The 19,905-nt window shown below is 47.1% G+C and overlaps 1 protein-coding gene across 3 annotated transcripts in view; it reads left to right on the top strand.

Moving 5' to 3' along the window:
* LOC144494164 (KH domain-containing, RNA-binding, signal transduction-associated protein 2-like) overlaps positions 1-19,905 on the top strand; it is a 586,631-nt gene that overhangs the window by 294,095 nt on the left and 272,631 nt on the right. For all 3 annotated transcript variants that reach the window (XM_078213766.1, XM_078213769.1, XM_078213768.1), the window contains exon 4: positions 3,603-3,749. In XM_078213766.1, coding sequence (XP_078069892.1) covers positions 3,603-3,749 — 147 coding nt within the window. The remainder of the gene's footprint in view (positions 1-3,602; positions 3,750-19,905) is intronic.

Here is a 19,905-nt window from a genome sequence, read left to right on the forward strand (position 1 = left end):
ATCCACCTAACCCGCACATCTTGGGGCTGTGGGAGGACTTGGTGGTGCAGTGATAATGGCACTGGATTCGTAATCCAGAGGCCCAAGCTAATGCTCAGGAGAATAGGGGTTCAAATTCCACCACAGCAGCTGATGGAATATAAATTCAGTGAATTAATCAGCAACATAGCAAATAGGAGTTGGCAATTCAGCCCTTCAAGCCTGCTCCACCACCAGTCATTATAGCATGGGAATAGAGGGATATGGTCCCCAGAAGGGTAGGGGTTTTAGTTTAGTCAGGCAGCATGATCGGTGCAGGCTTGGAGGGCCTGTTCCTGTGCTGTAATTTTCTTTGGTCTTTGTTCTTTGAAACCAGAGCACCCGGAGGAAACCCACGCAGATGTGGGGAGAACGTGCGGACTCCGCACAGAGAGTGACCCAAGGCCGGATTCGAACCCGGGTCCCTGGCGCTGTGAGGCAGCAGTGCTAACCACTGTGCCACCGTGCTGCCCTGTCTGACACATTCAGTTGAACATCTGAAACCCGGTCTCCTGATTGTTCTGCTACCGCTTCAACTTGCTTGTTCTTTTGCTGTTCAATAAATTGTTTGGCAGGAAGAGTATAAGAGAATGTCTGGTGTCATTCTGTCACTTTCTGAATCTATAATGAAGATGCTCTGAAATGGAGTTCTCAAATGCGAACTAGATATTCAAGCAAGTGAAAATTCTCTCCACGTTTGGAATGTTGTGCTCTGCTTCTCTGAGTTGACAACCTCAGTCACGCCTGCACTCCTCCCCTTCTTAACTCTTGTGTATCTTCAACTTGTATTACTCCACCATTGGTGACCATGTGGCACGGTGACATAGTGGTTAGCACTGCTGCCTCACAGTGCCAGGGACCCGGGTTCAATTCTGTCCTTGGGTCACTGTCTGCGCGGAATCTGCACGTTCTCCCCGTGTCTGCGTGGGTTTCATCCGGGTGATCTGGTTTCCTCCCATAGTCCGAAAGACGTGCTGGTTAGATGCATTGGCCGTGCTAAATTCTCCCTTAGTGTACCCGAACAGGTGCCGAAGGGTGGTGACTAGGGGATTTTCATAGTAACTTCATTGCAGTGTTACTGTAAGCCTACTTGTGATACTAATAAATGAACTTAAAGACTGAAGCTGCTGCTTCAGAGAGCAGTGGGGTGAAGGGGTAAGGCTGTTGATTTTCAGGGCAGTCCTTAATCTCCAGTTCTGAAATGCTCCAAAGTGATAACCCTTATCACTGTTTGTGATTTATATAAATGATCTGGAAGAAGGAGTAACTGGGGTGATCAGCAAGTTTGCGGACGACACAAAACTGGCAGGACTTGCAGATAGTGAGGAACATTGTCAGAGGCTACAGAAGGATATAGATAGGCTGGAAATTTGGGCAAAGAAATGGCAGATGGAGTTCAATCCTGATAAATGCGAAGTGATGCATTTTGGTGGGAATAATGTAGGGAGGAGCTACACGATAAATGGAAGAACCATAAAGGGTGTACAGACGCAGAGGGACCTGGGTGTGCAAGTCCGCAGATCTTTGAAGGTGACGTCACAGGTGGAGAAGGTGGTGAAGAAGGCATATGGCATGCTTGCCTTTATAGGACGGGACATAGAGTATAAAAGTTGGGGTCTGATGTTGCAGATGTATAGAACGTTGGTTCAGCCGCATTTGGAATACTGCGTCCAGTTCTGGTCGCCACACTACCAGAAGGACGTGGAGGCTTTGGAGAGAGTACAGAGGAGGTTTACCAGGATGTTGCCTGGTATGGAGGGCTTGGTTATGAGGAGAGATTGGGGAAACTGGGGTTGTTCTCCTTGGAAAGACGGAGGATGAGGGGAGACTTAATAGAGGTGTATAAAATTATGAAAGGCATAGATAGGGTGAACGGTGGGAAGCTTTTCCCCGGGTCGGTGGTGACGTTCACGAGGGGTCATAGGTTCAAGGTGAAGGGGGGGAGGTTTAACACAGATATCAGAAGGACATATTTTACACAGAGGGTCGTGGGGGCCTGGAATGTGTTGCCGGGCAAGGTGGTGGAGGCGGACACACTGGGAACGTTTAAGACTTATCTAGACAGCTATATGAACGGAGTGGGAATGGAGGGATACAAAAGAGTGGTCTAGTTTGGACCAGGGAGCGGCGCGGGCTAATTGTTCTTTGTTTCTCGTTTCAAGGCTTCATTCTATGATCATCTTGCTGGTGCCAGTACAGAGCGAGACTGCGGATAGTTGGGAACCTGTCTCGGGGGCAGGGAATTCAGATGGTGTTCGTAAAGCAGAAGTGGAAATGAATAGGGTTGGGAAGCGTTTTCTGATCAGGGCCAGTGTGATCTCCTGGACTCGTTTCGATCGCCACAGGGGGTCGGAGAGGAATTTCCCAGATTTTTTTTCCCCATATTGGCCCTGGGGTTTTCACTCTGGGTTTTCGCCTCTCCCTGGAGATCACATGGTCTGGAATGGGGGGGTGGGGGTGAGTTAATAGGTTGTGATGAACAAAGCATCGTAGCTGTGAGGGACAGCTCGGTGGATAGGATATTAGGATGTAGATAGGCTGGAAAATTGGGCGGGGATCCTGGATTCAGGATTCAATCCTGGACCGGGGAGCGGCGCGGGCTTGGGGGGCCGAGGGGCCTGTTCCTGTGCTGTATTGTTCTTTGTTCTTTGTTCTTATTGGTCACAATGGTTATATTTTAGTCAGTGTAATTAAGACGTGACACATGGTGATATCTGAACATGACATTGGAGAGGCGATGGCCAAGTGGTATGATCACTAGACTAATAATCCAGAAACTCAGCTAATGCTCTGGGGACCCGGGTTCAAATCCCGCCATGGCAGACAGTGGAGTTTGAATTCAATAAAAAATATCTGGAATTAAGAATTAAGATGATGTCTGGAATTAAGATGACCATGAAACCATTGCCGATTGTCGGAAAAATCCATCTGGTTCACTCATGTCCTTTTAGGGAAGGAAATCTGCCGTCCTTACCTGGTCTGGCCTACATGTGACTCCAGCGCCACAGCAATGTGGTTGACTCTTAACTGCCCTCTGAAATAGCCTAGCAATCATAGAATCCTACAGTGCAGAAGGAGGCCATTCATGCCCATTGAGCCTGCACCGACCACAATCCCACCCAGGCCCAACCCCCATAACTCCATGTATTTACCCTAGCTAGTCCCCCTGACACTAAGGGGAAATTTAGCATCGCCAATCAAAATAAGCCGCACGTCTTTGGAAGGAAACCAGAGCACCCGGAGGAAACCCACGCAGGCACGGGGAGAATGTGCAAACTCCACACAGACAGTGACTCAAAGCGGGAATCGAACCCAGGTCCCTGGCACTTTGAGGCAACAGTGCTAACCACTGTGCCACCGTGCCTAGCAAGCCACTCAGTTCAAAAGCAACTGGGGATGGGCAATAAATACTGGCCAACCAGCCACCCATGCCCCCAAATGAATAAAAAAAGTAAAATCAGTACAATTATGCCCTGGGTAGATGCCTACTTGTGATACGAATAAATAAACTTTTTAAAAACTTTAAAGTTCCTCCTTTCCATTTCAGAACCCTTCCTAAATGTTTGGAACTCTTCTTCACCCAGGAAGAAGAACTGCGAAAAAGTGGAGAAGCCAAGTATGCGCACTTAGGAGATGATCTTCATGTGCTCATCGAGGTGTTCGTCCCTGCTGGAGAAGCTTATTCCCGCATGAGCCACGCACTGGAAGAGGTGAAGAAATTCCTGGTCCCAGTAAGTTCCTTCACCTTCTGGATAATAAAGTCTCGATCTGTTTAATTTTTTTTGTATTTCTAGATGTATTTATGAGCTGCTCTTGTGAGATGTAACACATTTTTTACACAGCACACTCTCAGTCACCTAATGTCTTGGAAGGCACTGTTTATATCTATCAGTGATCGGTAGCCAACTTTACCGAGGAGCGTCTGTGGATGCTGTGATATGAGCTTCTTCTGCTGCTCTGCTCATCTTAGCTTTACCATGAATCAAGTCTTTTCACACTGTGAGAGATTCTATGTATGTTTCGTCCTGTTTGCTTCAGTCTATGCAAAGACCTCATTTTAAGATATTTCTGCCTATGCAATTACATTTAAATGATAAACTGTAGGGGTTAACTAACACTGCTAACTTGACTACATTTTAAAACTCAGAAAGCATTCTGGGTTTGCTAAAAATTGACTGCATTCCTTAAGGGTGCACAATGCAGGCAAAACCGGCTTTTCGTAATAGCAGCTGCAAGGTCTGTTTTTGCAGACGGAGACAGCATATGAAAAACACTTTCGATAATGGGATAAGGATTGAAATATATTTTCACTTCAGTACATGTTTAGTTCAGTTCAGTTCTTAGATTTCATTCATCTTCGTGCATGTTTTTGTACAGGGCTTGGCTATGAAGCCAGTCTCCAAGTTCGCACCCTTCTCACTTTATCATGTTAATCGTTTCATTAAGTTTTGTTCAATAAAAGAAAATAATTTTAAAACTCGTACCAAGTGCTGCCCCCTCATCTATTTAGAGAAATGAATGGACCCTACACATTGTTATGGTTCAGGTTAGAAACTCCAAAGTGTTTTATGAAGCCCGCCTGAATTAAAAGTTTTGCATCTTGAATTTGGCTAGGATAAGCCTGAGATGTTCCACTTCAGGTGTGATTCAAAAGACCCACTAAGGAGCTTTTATCAACAAATTTTATTTAAGAATATAGTTAACACGTATAGTAAGAAAATTAGCAAGAACCTTTATCAATTACAAACAAAAACAAAACAACCACACCAAATGAAACCTTTAATGAATATATCCAATAATGTTCCAAATCAAAAACCAAAACCTCCCTTCAAACAAGTTTAATATAGCACAGGTTAATGCTCACTTGATACAAGAATTGATTATTTTCCTTATGGGGCTCCAGTCAAATAATCCTGTGACTCAGAGCAGTTTGAAAACAGGACAGGTTTCCAAGGCACCTGAGAGACTTTAGTCCAGTCCCCAAAAACAGCAACTTCTGTTCTTCAGGAAAGCAAGATCGTGTTTTCAGGAAAGCAAAAGAATTTCCAAAAAAACCCAAAAGAAATAGGGAAAGAGAGGGATTGGATGCTTTTAACAGTCCATCTCAGAGAACTGAAACTGAAAATGAAAACCTGTCACCTGGCTTGTCACAGTAACAGTTTTAACAACACCAGGTGTTTACCCCAGTCCAACGCCAGCATCTCCACATCATGACCTGGCTTTTCTGCAGGGTTTTTTTCCTGACCTCACATTTTGCTACATGTATTTTTTTTTAATTCTTAAAGGCATACTAACATCACAATACACAAGTTCTCTCAGTGTGTGGGAATGCGGTGCTCAGATTCAGCAATAGGAGTGAAAACAAGATTTCCACATGCTTTAAGAGTTATGAATTCTCATGGTGGAATTTGATTTGAGGTTTTGATTTGATTTATTATTGTCACGTACATCAGGATACAGTGAAAAGTATTGTTTCTTGTGCGCTATACAGACAAAGCATACTGTACATAGGGAAGAAAAGGAGAGAGTGCAGAATGTAGCGTTACAGTCATAGCTGTACAGTACAGGCTGCAGAGAAAGATCAACTTAATGCAAGGTAGGACCATTCAAAAGTCTGACAGCAGCAGGGAAGAAGCTGTTCTTGAGTCAGTTGGTACATAACCTCAGACTTTTCCCAACGGAAGAAGGTGGAAGAGAGAATGTCCGGGGTGCATCATCAAGTCCTGGAGTGGGACTTGAACATCGAATATTATGAGGCAGAGGTGAAAAGCGACCAACTGACGCACAGTTACGAATATATGAACGTACGATATAGGAGCAGGGGAGGCCATTCAGCCCATCCAGCCGGCTGATCATGGCTGACCTGTTTGTGTTTCAAATTCCACATTCCCATCTATCCTGATAATCTTTGATTCCCTTACCTAACAAGAATATATCTACCTCCACCTTAAAGATATTTAGTGATCCCAACTGCACCAACGTCTAAGTGAGAGACTTCCAAAGTCACTCAACCCTCTGAGAGAAAAAAATTCTCCTCATCTCTGTCCTAATAGGGGACCCTTAATTTTAAAACAGTGCCCTAATACTGGACTCACCCAACAGAGGAAACATCCTTTCCATGTCCATAGGGGAGGTGATGGCCTAGTGATATTATCGATGGACTATTAATCCAGAACTCAGCTCATGTTCTGGGGACCTGGGTTCGAATCCCATCATGGCAGAAGGTGGAATTTGAATTCAACAAAAAATATTTGGAATTAAGAATCTACTGATAACCATGATTGTCGATTGTCAGGAAAACCCATCTGGTTCACTAATGTTTTTTTACAGAAGTTGATGGTCTACTTATAAAATTGAATCCACCAACTCTTTTGGATTTGATTTATTATTGTCCCATGTGTATACAGTGAAAATTATTGTTTCCTGTGTGCTGTACAGACAAAGCATACCATCCATAGAGTACATAGGGAAGAAGGACTGGAGAGGGTGCAGAATGTGGTGTTACAGTCATAGATAGGGTGTAGAGAAAGAGGGTGGAATTTTCCCATCCTGCCCGCCATGGGAATCGTAGTGAGCAGGGGTGGACAATGCAAAGGTCTGTTGACCACTGGCTGGACTTTCTGGTCTTGGGGCGAGCGCAGCTGGACAATCCTGTCCAGAGAGTTAGAGTAGATTTTTAAAAGCATAGAACGAGAATATGAGATAGAATTAGAGGAGATGCTGAGGACAGCTCATGAGATGCTTGCCTCACTCCAGCGCTGGGATGACATTGGATGAAATTTTACAGCCTCTCCTGCTAATGGAATCTTCCAGTCCTGCCAAAGTCAGTGCGACCTTTCGCCGCATTTTACATGTGCCCTGCACCCTGATCGCTCTCCTCCCCCCAACTCCGCCCCCGCCCCCCCATACCGGATTGTAAAATTCCACCCTTTGAATAAGACTATTTTATGGAGCCATGTAAAATCTGCTTTGAAAAAAGCAGTTGTCAGCTTCAAAGATTTCCTTCAAAGAGTTGATAGGCCTAGAGGTTTTGAGTAGTGTACTTTGCCCAGTGTCTGGAGCAGGTGAGGAGAGGTGGCTATAGATGGTGCACTGACATGCAAGATGCATCAGAGGATCGACGGACACCATACCGTCCTGCCCCTCTCATTCGTGACGTCTGGTTACGCTTATTCAAGGCAGACATTATCATCCATTTGGCACAGCCAGCCAATCAGCAGCAAGAATATTAACACGTGCCGACCTATTACCATTTAAGGGAAATCTGGATATGGGGAGGCAATGGCCTCGTGGTATTATTGCTAGTCTATTAATCCAGAAACTCCACGAATGTTCTGGGGACCCGGGTTCGAATCCCGCCATGGCAGAAGGTGGAATTTGAATTCAATTAAAAAATCTGGAATTAAGAATCTACTGATGACCATGAAACTATTGCCAAAATTGTCCTAAAAACCCATCTGGTTCACTGATGTCCTTTAGGGAAGGAAATCTGTCGTCCTTACCTGGTCTGGCCTACATGTGACTCCAGAGCCACAGCAATGTGGTTGACTCTCAACTGCCCTCCAAGGGCAACTAGGGATGGGCAATAAATGTTGGCCAGTCAGTGATGCCCATGTCCCACACATGAATAAAATTAAACACATGAGGGAGAAACGAACTGAAGACTAAATCAAGAGGAAGTAGGTAGGGAGGATGCTTGTGTGAAGCATAAACACCCACATGAGCCAGTTGTGTTGCGTGATCTGTTTCTCTCATGTAAATATTACATAATTCTAGGCAAAGGAGCATTTCACTGCAGTTGGCGATGAAAGGCTGTAATTATCAGACAAATTAGCAATTGAATTTACACAAGCAGATGAATTAATACTTGAAGTCCATTACACATCCTTTGTGATCATTTTTTTAATGTTCAAGAAACAAGGAGCCCGATAAGTGAATGCCGTGAGGTTTGAAAGGATAGTGTGGAGCACTCGCAGTCACTGTGTTGTACGCCCCTCCCAAAGGCAGAATCCCACTCCCAGGACTTGGGGCGGCACGATGGCCTAGTGGTTAGCACTGCTGCCTCACAGCGCAAGGGACCCGGGTTCGATTCCAGGCTTGGGTCACTGTCTGTGTGGAGTTTGCACGTTCTCCCCATGTCTGTGTGGGTTTCCTCCGGGTGCTCCGGTTTCCTCCCACAGTCCGAAAGACGTGCTGGTTAGGTGCATTGGCCATGCTAAATTCTCCCTCAGTGTATCTGAACAGGCGCCGGAGTGTGGCGACTAGGGGATTTTCACGTAACTTCATTGCAATGTTAATGTAAGCCTACTTATGACACTAATAAATAAACTTAAACTTAAACAAAATGGAAGCCTCGGGGGTGGTGCCAGCGTATGTTGTGGTGCCAGCGTACGTACCACTGGGCTTGAAGTACTTGGTTCAAGTCCCAGCTGAGGAGTTCTTAGATGTGGAAAGTGTGTTCACAACATGGTCAAACAGCTTGATTACCAGCCTGGAAATCATTCCAAGAAGACCGATTGGCGGGCAGTAAGAGTGGGAGAGTTTCCTGGTCCGTCACACTGCAGAAGGTAACGGCAAACTACTGCAATACATTGCCAAACATAACCTTGCACCAATCCATTGAAATCCCATGATCACCAGCACCCTGTTAGAGCATGGTACCCAGAGAAGGATAGCCAAAAAGTATTTCCAACGGGCAGGCCTGCCATTGCTCATTTTCTGTGTCCAAACTCTGTGCCCGGTCCACACGTGTTAATTGCCTCCTTAGACCTCTGAAAGGGACTCTTTCTCATCTTTCACTTTTGCCTCCGTTATTGTGAGAGTTGGCACAGTGAATTTCTTTGCCGACTCCAGGTTATCTCAGCAGAGAAAGTCTTTTGGAATCTCATGGTGGGTGTGCCTTGCTTTTTTTATTGGTTTATCCAGCTTAGTTTATTTATTAATGTCACAAGTAGGCTTACATTAACATTGCAGTGAAGTTACTGTGAAAATCCCCTAGTCACCACACTCCAGCACCTGTTTGGGTACACTGAGGGAGAATTTAGCATGGCCAATGCACCTAACCAGCACGTCTTTCGGACTTTGAGAGGAATCCGGAGCACCCGGAAGAAACCCATGCAGACACGAGGAGAACGTGCAGACTCCGCACAGACAATGACCCAAGCCGGGAATTGAACCCAGGTCCCTGGCACTGTGAGGCAGCAGTGCCAACCATTGTGCCACCAAGTTGCAAGCAGCCAAAGATAAATCTGCTGTTTCTATAGAAATTCGCGCTCTTCATCCAGAGACAGTGACCCAGTTTTATCCTGTCACCGCATACAAATTGGCTGCTGTGTTTCCTACATTAGAACAGTGGCTGTGCTTCAAAAATACTTCACTGGCTGGAAAGCGCAGTGGGACATGCTGAGGTCACAGAAGCTACGACATAAATCTAAGCCTTCTTTCCCTTCCGAGCAAGCCCTTGTCTTCCACGTATATTTTCTCTTCAGGTTAAACCTATAAATAATAGATGGTCAACTGTTTCAGTTCCAATTAGCTCAGATTGCTAGTTTTGCTAATAATTAGTCTGCCTGTTTGGAGTTGATAAGTGGTCCTCAGAAGAAAAGCAGAGCTTGCCCTTGTTAGCCTTTTAATAATGCAATTAGTAATCAATACATGACAGGACAACTAAAGGTGAGGATTGTTTCAGTTCATTTACATAGGGATTCCTGGAGGAAGCCTATGCAAAGTCTTGTGAATACAACCACAGAATCATAGAGTCATAGAATCACGACAGTGCAGAAGAGGCCATTCTGCCCATCAAGGCTGCACCAACAACAAACCTACCCACGAATCACCAGACTCAGGTGGGGTCCATTGCCTTTACTCTTTGCATCATCGACCAGCAATTCAGCCATTGATTGGATAGGAATCCCCTGGTCCCACCACTGTGTGCTTTGAGACGATGGAGGCCACCTGCCATTGGCTGATGGCGGGATTGTCTAGTCCTATTGCTGTCAACGGCTTTTCCCATTGTTCACCTTTGGGAAACCCATGGCTGTGGGGAGGGAGCGGGGGGCTGGGTGGTGCGGTCACTGTCGACGGTACCAGAAGATCCCATCAGCAACTTTCCAACCCAACTCTTCCTCCGGTCACCACCCGTTCCCCCAACCATTTAACTGGACTACCCCCGCCCCCCCACCTCCCCCCCCTCCCCCTTCTCCCCCCCTCCCCCCCCTCCTCCCCCACCCTCCCCCCCTCCTCCCCCTCTCCTCTCCCCCACCCCTTCCCCCTTCTCCCTCCTCCCCGCTCCTCCCCCCTCCCCCCTCCCCCCTCCTCCCCCCTCCCCCCTCCCCCCTCCTCCCCCTCCCCCCTCCTCCCCCTCCTCCCCTCCCCCCTCCTCCCCCCTCCTCCCCATCCCCCCTCCTCCCCCCTCCTCCCCCTCCCTCCTCCCTCCTCCTCCCCCTTCCCCCCTCCCCCCCTCCCCCATCCTCCCCCCTCCCCCCTCCTCCCCCCTCCTCCCTCCTCCCCCTCCTCCCCCTCCCCCCTCCTCCCCCCTTCCCCCTCCCCCCTCCCTCCTCCCCCCTCCTCCCCCCCTCCTCCCCCCTACTCCGCCCCCCTGCCCCCCGCCGCCCCCCGCCACCCCCCGCCGCCCGCCCCCCGCCGCCCCCCCGCCCCCCGCCGCCCCCCGCCACCCCCCCCGCCCCCCGCCGCCCCCCGCCACCCCCCCCGCCCCCCGCCGCCCCCCCACCCCCCGCCGCCCCCCCCGCCCCCCGCCGCCCCCCCCCGCCCCCCAGCCATGGGTTCCCCAAAGATGAACAATGGGAAAACCCGTTGACAGCAATAGGACTAGACAATCCTGCCATCAGCCAATGGCAGGTGGCCTCCATCGTCGCAAAGCACACAGTGGTAGGACCAGGGGATTCCTATCCAATCAATGGCTGAATTGCTGGTAGATGATGCAAAGAGTAAAGGCAATGGACTCCACCTGAGTCTGGATAAGGATACAAGTTAAAAAACAAGCCACGTAGAAACTAATGGCCATCCCCTGTGGAGATAATGGGAAATGATGGGAACTGATTATAATCAGAATAAGAGTAATCCTGTGAACAGTGTCCCAGACAGGTTTGTGGACTTCACCTTCCAGGAATATACAATAATTAGCATAAAAGCCAGCTCAGAAACATGGTCAGGGTGGTCTCGTGCTGTGGTGCTGGATTATGTGTGGTGGAGAAGCAGAAAGCCAGCAGCAGACAAAAGTTTTTTTGCAGTATCTCTCTCATTGTTGCGGCAAGCCAAGCCAGCAAAGCCACAGCTGGATAGGAAGCAGGGCCTATTCTCAGCCAACTGATGAGCATGGTATCTTGAAATTGACTATTCATCTGCTGAAGTCAGCACTAGTTCAGTCAGGATGGCCGAGCGGTCTAAGGTGCTGCATCCAGGTTGCACTCTCCTCTGGAGGCATGTGTTCAAAACCCACTACTGGCATTAATTTGGGGCAGCATGGTGGCACAGAGGTTAGCACTGCTGCCTCACAGCACCAGGGACCCAGGTTCAATTCCCGGCTTGGGTCACTATCTGTGCGGAGTCTGCACGTTTTCCCCATGTCTGCATGGGTTTCCTCTCGGTGCTCCAGTTTCCTCCCACAGTCTGAAGATGTGCGGGTTGGGTTGATTGGCCATGCTAAATTGTCCCCAGTGTCAGGGGTATTAGCAGGGTAAATATGTAGAGTGATGGGCATAGGGCCTGGATGGGATTGTGGTCTGTGCAGACTCAATGGGCCAAATGGCCTCCTTCTGCACTGCAGGGATTCTATGATTCGATGTTATTCGAATCAGACAGTGGTTAGCACTGCTACCTCACAGTGCCAGGGACTCGGGTTCGATTCCCAGTCTGTGTGGCGTTTGCACATTCTTCCCGTGTCTTTGTGGGTTTCCACCGGGTGCTCCGGTTTCCTCCCACAGTCTGAAAGACGTGCTGGTTAGGTGCATTGACCCGAACAGGCGTGGACTGTGGCGACGAGGGGAATTTCACAGTAACTTCATTGCAGCGTTAATGTAAGCCTTACTTGTGACAAGTAAATAAATAAACTTAATAAACTTATAAACATATCGCAACGGCTCCACTGTTTCATCATCTACTCCTCACAAACAAATCAAGGACTGTTTTATATATTGTCATTTCTAATCTGTATGAATGTATGTACACTTGTTTGAGCACTTTCTTGCGTTTAGCCTGGTTAAGTTGGCTCCTTTGAAACAGAAATTTTTTGCGACTCCAGAGCCACAGCAATGTAGCTGACTCTCAACTGCCCTCTGAACAAGGGCAACTGGGGATGGACAATAAACGCTGGTCCAGCCAGCAACACCCATGATTGAATAAAAAAAAGATCTGGAGCTTGGGGCCCAGGGATTTGAAGGCACAGCCATCAACACCAGAGTCAGGAATGCTCAAGAGGCCAAAATTAGAGGAGCACAGATCTCCCCGAGGGATGGAGGAGATGAGTGAGATACGGCAGGGGCGAGGGATTTGAAAACAAGGTGGGTATTTTGAAATCAGGGTATTGCATGGCTGGGAGACAATATAGGTCAGGAAGCACAGGAGTGAGGGGGGAATGGGACTGGGTGTGAGTGAAGACGTGGGAAGCTTGGGCTGCACAGTGGTTAGCACAGCTGCCTCACAGCTCCAGGGACCCAGGTTCGATTCCTGGCTTGGGTCACTGTCTGTGTGGAGTCTGCACGTTCTCCCCTGTCTGCGTGGGTTTCCTCCGGGTGCTCCAGTTTCCTCCCACAGTCTGAAAGATGTGCGGGTTAGGTGGATTGGCCATTCTAAATTGCCCCTTGGTGTCAGGGGGATTAGCTAGAGTAAATGCATGGGGTTATGGGGATAGGGCCTGGGTGGGATTGTGGTCAGTGCAGACTCGATGGGCGGAATGGCCCCTTTCTGCAGTGTAGGATTTTATGAATCTAAACAAAGTTTTGGATGACTTCAAGCTTATGGATAGTAGAATGTAAGAGAGCTGGAATAGTCAAATCTAGAGGTTCATCAGCACATGGGCAAAATCAGGCGATATAATGGAGATGTAGACAGTCTTAGTGACGGTGTGAATATGGGTTCAGAAACTCATCTCGCAAGATTGCAAGCGGATTGGTTTATTGTGAGACTTTTGCCCGGGACAGGGATAGAGTGGGTAGCTAGGCAACAGAGAAAATATGAGCGTTGCTTTTCTGGGGTGAATCCAGATTGCGATTAAAGTGCATGAACTTTTGGGGGAAATTTCCCCTGGGGTAAAACACCAGATGTCTCAGTTCAAACAATGAACAAAGCCATGCCACAGAAGGCACTCAGCACTCGTACACTAGACCGATAGATTATACTTAAAGTCTCGTTCTGTGTTTGGCGGCTCTCGCTGTTGCTTGGGCGAGATCGTTGACGGAGATGGTCTTCCGAAAGCCAAAGTTCTTGGGTTTAAGCCAACTGTGGTTGGGCCTATTCCTGGAGGCTTGTTCAACCACAATCTCACCCATTAAACCACCCTGTATGATCAAACAGTTATCTCCACCCCCAAACCCACCCCCCAAACCCATCCCCCCCCCGCTCCTCCCACACCCGTCTGAACCAATCAACAAAAGTGTTCAAGGAAAATGAAAGAGAAATTCCTTTGATAAAGCCTCTGTAATCTTTCTCAGAGCAGTGTCCGCAGAGTTAACCTAGCACTCCTGCCTCATCCAGAGCAATCCTGGAGCGTTGGCAACACTCTACGAATTCTTGTAAGGCAGTAATTAATCAGATTGTCCTGAAGTCTGTTAATGTTATACTTCTACTGATTTCTTGTTACATCGGAGTGATAGTCACCTTTGGTATTCTGTCTGATAAGCAAGGAAGACTAAGTCCATTTAGATGCAGTGGCGGCTGAAGGCTGTTTGTAAAGCAATGGTTATTTTCGACAATGAAACTAATTAAAAGGCTTTCCAATGCACTGACCTTCAGTTAGTTGATAACAGGCTCTGCAGAAGGAGAGTAGGAGATGGGGAGAGAATGCTGCAGATTTCTAATTAGACGTTTCATTTGTTCGAGTAACATTAAAGAGTGGAGTTATAGGTAAGGTAACAAAGTGAGGAGGGGGGCAGTTTGGGTTGGTCAATGGGGGAAAAGGACTTAGTAAAATTAAAACTATAAACAACATGGAAAGGAGCTTGTGGGATTGTATTAGGATGTGCAGAAGCATGTGAATCATGGGGTGAGATTCTCGGCCTCCCAGTCACGTGTTTCCCGACAGCAGGAGGCGGCACTTTGTTTGCTAGTGGTGGGATTCTCTGCTCCCGCTGCTGTCAATGGAAATTCCCACTGACATCACCTAATGCCGATGGGAAACAGTGGGACCGGAGAATCCCACCGGCATGAACGGCCGGAGAATTCCGGCCATCGTCTCTGGAAGGAATAAGGAAATGGTATTCCCGCTTCCACAATTTCCATTGCTACAAGCCGCCAGGGCCCAGATCCATGGAATTCTCTCCATTCACCTCCTTCTCCTCCTTAGAGCCCACCTTGTTGACCAAGCACCTGTCCTTATATCTCCTTATGCATCGTAGCATCAAATTTGGTTTGAAAATTGTCCTTGTGAAGCACATCGAGATATTGGGATAGACCCTTATGTTCTCAGGGTGGTTTGCAACCTCTGTACTGAGCTCAAAAAGGGAACATGTTTACCGAGTAATCTGACCAAACAGGCCGGATTTTGGCATCAGTGCTACTCATTGAATGTATTTTGATTCTTGTATACTTGATAAGTCTGGGACATCTGCCCTCAATTGCCTAACAAACCAATTGATTTGCAAAGTGAATGCTAAGTGAGAACGCACACACCTCACACTCTTCTTGAAACAGGCCGTGAGGTTCCTCCAGAATAGAAGAATTTGCACTGTGATATCATGAGGCTTAACTGACAACTCCCAAAGGTTTATTGGACTGATTCCTGGGATGGCAGATCTGTCATATGAGGAGAGACTAAGTCGGTTAGGATTATATTCACTAGAGTTTAGAAGAGTGAGAGGGAATCTCATAAAAACCTTAAAAATTCCAAAAGGGTTAGACAGGGTAGATTCAGAAAGAATGTTCCCAATGTTGGGGGAGTCCAGAGCTCGGCGTGATAGTTTGAGGATAAGGGGCAAATCTTTTCGAACTGAGGTGAGGAGAAATTTCTTCAGCCAGAGGCTGGTGAATGTGTGGAATTCACTGCCACAGAAAGTAATTGAGGCCAAAATGTCTGATTTAAAGAGGAAATTAGATATAGCTCTTGGGGCTAAAAGGATCGAGGGATATGGGGGGCAAGGGGGGATCAGGATATTGAATTTGATGATCAGCCATGATCAAAATGAATGGTACAGCAGGCTCGAAGGGCCGAATGGCCAGTTCCTGCTTCGAGTTTCTGTGTATTTCCCTGATTGGATTTGAAAGCTCAGTGTCTTGTTTACCGTGGATTTCTTGTCTGGATTCACCTACAAAAGGACTACACCAGTGCAAAAGATCCTACTTCAGACAGAGTTCCCTGAAGAAGTGTGACCTCTTTAATACATCACACCATCCTATTTGTATATATTCTGCTTAAAATACGTTTCATTAAATTATGATACATTCAGTTATATATTCTATTATATACTTTAAACATAAAACTCTCCTGACTAGACTTTACTTCCTTTTTAGGTTTTGTGCATCAGTATAAGCACATGGACTCTGACCCATGACAATGTTTTGTTTTCTTTGTTTGTTTGTCGGACTGGGTGTCGCAGCCGAACCCAGTATTTATTACCCATTCCGAATTGCCCTTGAGAAGGTGGTGGCGAGCTGCCTTCTTGAATCACTGCAGTCCATAATGTGTAGGTAAACCCACAGTGCTGTTAGGGAGGGAGTTCTAGGATTTTGACCCAGCGAGAGTGAAGGGACTGCGATATATTTCCAAGTCAGGATGGTGGGTGGCCTGGAGGGAACTTCCAGGTGGTGTTAGTCCCAAGCATCTGCTGCCCTTATCCTTCTAGATGGCAGGTTTGCGGGTTTGGAAGGTGCTGCTAAAGGAGCCAAGATGAGTTGCTGCAGTGCATCTTGCAGAGAATTCACTGGCCTCACCCGCGGCTGGGATTCTCCAGTCCCGCTGCAGTGAATGGAGTTTTGGCTGAGCGTACAAATTCTCCATTCTGGCTGGCAGTGATGCTGGGGCGAGCAAGTTTGGAGAATCCTGGCTACTGTGCTTGTCAACACTGTTGTACTGTAGGAAATGCACAACAAGCTCCCACAAAGAGCAGTAAGTGCTGGAAAACCTTAACAGGTCTGGCAGCATTTGTGGAAAGCGGAACAGACTTCTTCAGAACGCCAGAGTTCCAAACAAAAGCGTGAATTCCACTCACCTGATGAAGGAGCAGCACTCTGAAAGCTCGTGACACCAAATAAACCTGTTGGACTTTAACCTGGTGTTGTGAGACTTCTTACTGTGCCCACTCCAGTCCAATGCCAGCACCTCCGCACTAAAAAAAACTCAAAACATTAACTGTTTCTCTCTCCATAGATGCTGCCAGACCTGCTGATATTTTCCAGCACCTTCTGATTTTATTTCAGATTTCCAGCATCTGCAGGGTTTAGCTTCTATCTCGCAAACAGCAATCAGTTAATGACCAAATCATTTAAAGGTTAAAGTTTAGATGTTAGTGTCACAAGTAGGCTTATATGAACACTGCATTGAAGTTACTGTGAAAATCCCTGAGTCGCCACACTCCGGCGCCTGTTCGGGTACACTGAGGGAGAACTAAGCATGGCCAATGCACCTAACCAACACGTCTTTTGGACTGTGGGAGGAAACCAGAGCACCCGGAGGAAACCCACACAGACACGGGGAGAACGTGCGGGCTCCACACAGACAGTGACCCAAGCTGGGAATTGAACCCGGGTCCCTGGCGCTGTGAGGCAGCAGTGCTGACCACTGTGCCACCATGCTTAATTTCTTTTCATGTGTCGGTTGAGGGCCAGGGCAGAAGGCAGGATACCCTGACTGTTCAGTGAAGATAGCCATGGGTTCTTCAGCAACCATCAGAGAGGACAGAGGACGGGACTCTGACTTAACATCTCATCTAATGTGTGTTTTGTCTGTATAGCGCACAAGAAACAATACTTTTCACTGTATGCTAATACATGTGACAATAATAAATCAAATCAAATCAAACCACTGACAGTAGAGTACTCCTTCACTACTACACGGAAGGGTCAGCCTAGCTTATCGCTAACACCCTCTGCCCTCACTTATTCTCCCGTGCCACTGAAAGTGAATGGAATTGTGGCTGGAACACCAAGTTCTATGTTCTCAGTGGGGAGGGCATGGATAAGATCGGAGAATCCCACCCCATGTTCTCAAACTGCTAAAGTGAGGCTTGAATCCATGATCTTCTGATTCAAAGGTGAGAGTGCTACCAACTGAACTGGATGTGACAGCAGTTGGAGGGCCAGAGGAGGCGATGGCCTCATGGTATTATCACTAAACTATTCATCCAGAAGCTCAGCTACTGTTCTGGGGGACCCGGGTTCGAATCCCGCCTCAGCAGATGGTGGAATTTGAATTCAATGAAAAAAAGAATCTGTGCCGCAATTCTCCAGCCATTCACACTGGCGGGATTCTCCGGTTCTGCCGGCAACACAATCCCCACCCTCTGCGGGTTTCCCGCCGGCGTGGGGTGATATAAATGGAAATTCCCATTGACAGTGGCAGGACCAGTAAATCCCGCAAACAACACGCCACCTCCTGCTGGTGGGAAACATGCGGCTGGGAGGTCGGAGAATCTCACCACTTGAATGAAGAATCTACTGATGATCATGAAACCATTGTTGATTGGCGGAAAAACCCATCTGATTCACTAATGTCCTTTAGGGAAGGAAATCTGCTGTCCTTACCTGGTCTGGCCTACATGTGACTCCAGAGCCACAGCAATGTGATTGACTTTCAACTGCCCTCAGGCAACTAGGTATGGGCAATAAATGCTGGCCAGCCAGCAACACCCAAATCCCACAAATGGATTTAAAAAAAGTTGGATTACTGGAGTATGGCATTGTAAACTGGGATACTATATATACAGGCTGGTGTATATAACCTTCGCTGCTTAGAAATACCCCCCAGAGTGTTGATGTCAGCCACCTTATGTTAGAACATTTTTTTTTTTGCTTCTACTGCAATGGGTATGAAGTGTTTGCTTATCTAATGCTTCTGGACACTATTGATTTGCATACGACAATGACCTACGTTTGGAAAAGAATTTTGTATCACCTCGAAAAATAATTAAGTTGCCCTTCAAAGCCAATCACTCTCACAGGGATGAGGAGGAAATGATTTATTAAATTACGAGGGTTGAGGAGCGAGAAAGGAGAGCTTAATTTACTCTCTGAGTTGAGATAACATCATGAGCTACTCGATGAGAGCATTAAACTCTCCGCCATCTCTGATTTTGTTTTGCTGCAATATTTACAATGAGTTCAGTAAAATGAAAGTGGGGCTAATTGGAAGTTCGGTAGAATTCACATCGCGCAAGGACTGAAAGGGGTTATTTGTAAAGAGGCCAATGTAAAATAGTATTGATCACGAGAATCCCAGATGGTCCATTTGAGAAGCGAGGGCAACAACTTCCTGGCCTCATTGTCAAAAGGGTCTGCTTCTTGGACCGCCCATCCAGGTTGAGTTTTCTTATGGTTTATAGAGGACTCTGTTACGCCTGTAAGAACAGAATAAAGGTTTCTCCCCAGACATTAGCTTAGCGTATTTTACTAGTGTCACAAGTCGGCTTACATTAACACTGCAGTGAAGTTACTGTGAAAATCCCCTAGTCGCCACACTCCGGCGCCTGTTCGGGTACACTGAGGGAGAATTTAGCATGGCCAATGCACCTAACCCGCACATCTTTCGGACTATGGGAGGAAACCGGAGCACCCGGAGGAAACCCACGCAGACACGGGGAGAACGTGCAGACTCCGCACAGGCAGTGACTCAGGTCGGGAAGTGAACCCAGGTCCCTGGCGCTGTGAGGCAGCAGTGCTAACCACTGTGCCACCATGCTGCCCCCAGTATAACACTATATTAGCGTCTAGTATCTGCTAACATAGGCTAACATTGTGGAAAGGAGAACAAAAGAACAAAGTATTTGATTTGATTTATTTTCGCATGTATTAGCTTCAGTGAAATGTATTGTTTCTTGCGCGCTACACAGACAAAGCATACCATACATAGAGAAGGAAAGGAGAGAGTGCAGAATGTAGTGTTACAGTCATAGCTAGGGTGTAGAGAAAGATCAACTTCATATAAGGTTGGTCCATTCAAAACATTATTTAAATAGAGAAAAATTGCAGAAAGCTGCAACAGAAAGGGACTTGGGGATATATGTGCACAAAACACAGAAAGCTGGCACACAGGTATAGCAGGAAATCAGGAAGGCCAATGGAATGTTGGCCCTGATTCCAAGGGGGTCGGAGTATAAGAGTAGGGAAGTCTTACTGCAACTGTACAAGGTACTGGTGAGACCACATCGGGAGTACTCTGAGCAATTCTGGTCCCCTTATTTAAGGAAAGATTATTTCATTGGAGGCAGTTTAAGGTTCACTTGGATGATCCCCAGAATGGAGGGATTGTTTTATGAGGAAAGGTTAAACAGATTAAGACTCTACTCATTGGAATTCAGAAGAATGAGAGGTGATCACATTGAAACAAATAAAGTTCTTAAGAGGCTTACCAGGTAAATGCTGAGAGGATGTCTCCCCTCGTGGGAGAGTCTGGAATCAGAGGGCATAGTCTCAGAATAAAGGGGTGCAAATTTAAGACTGAGATGAGGGGGAATTTCTTCTCTCACAGAAATCACAGAAACCCTACAGTGCAGAAAGAGGCCA

This window comes from Mustelus asterias, chromosome 5 (assembly GCF_964213995.1).
Source record: "Mustelus asterias chromosome 5, sMusAst1.hap1.1, whole genome shotgun sequence".
Lineage (NCBI taxonomy): Eukaryota > Metazoa > Chordata > Chondrichthyes > Carcharhiniformes > Triakidae > Mustelus > Mustelus asterias.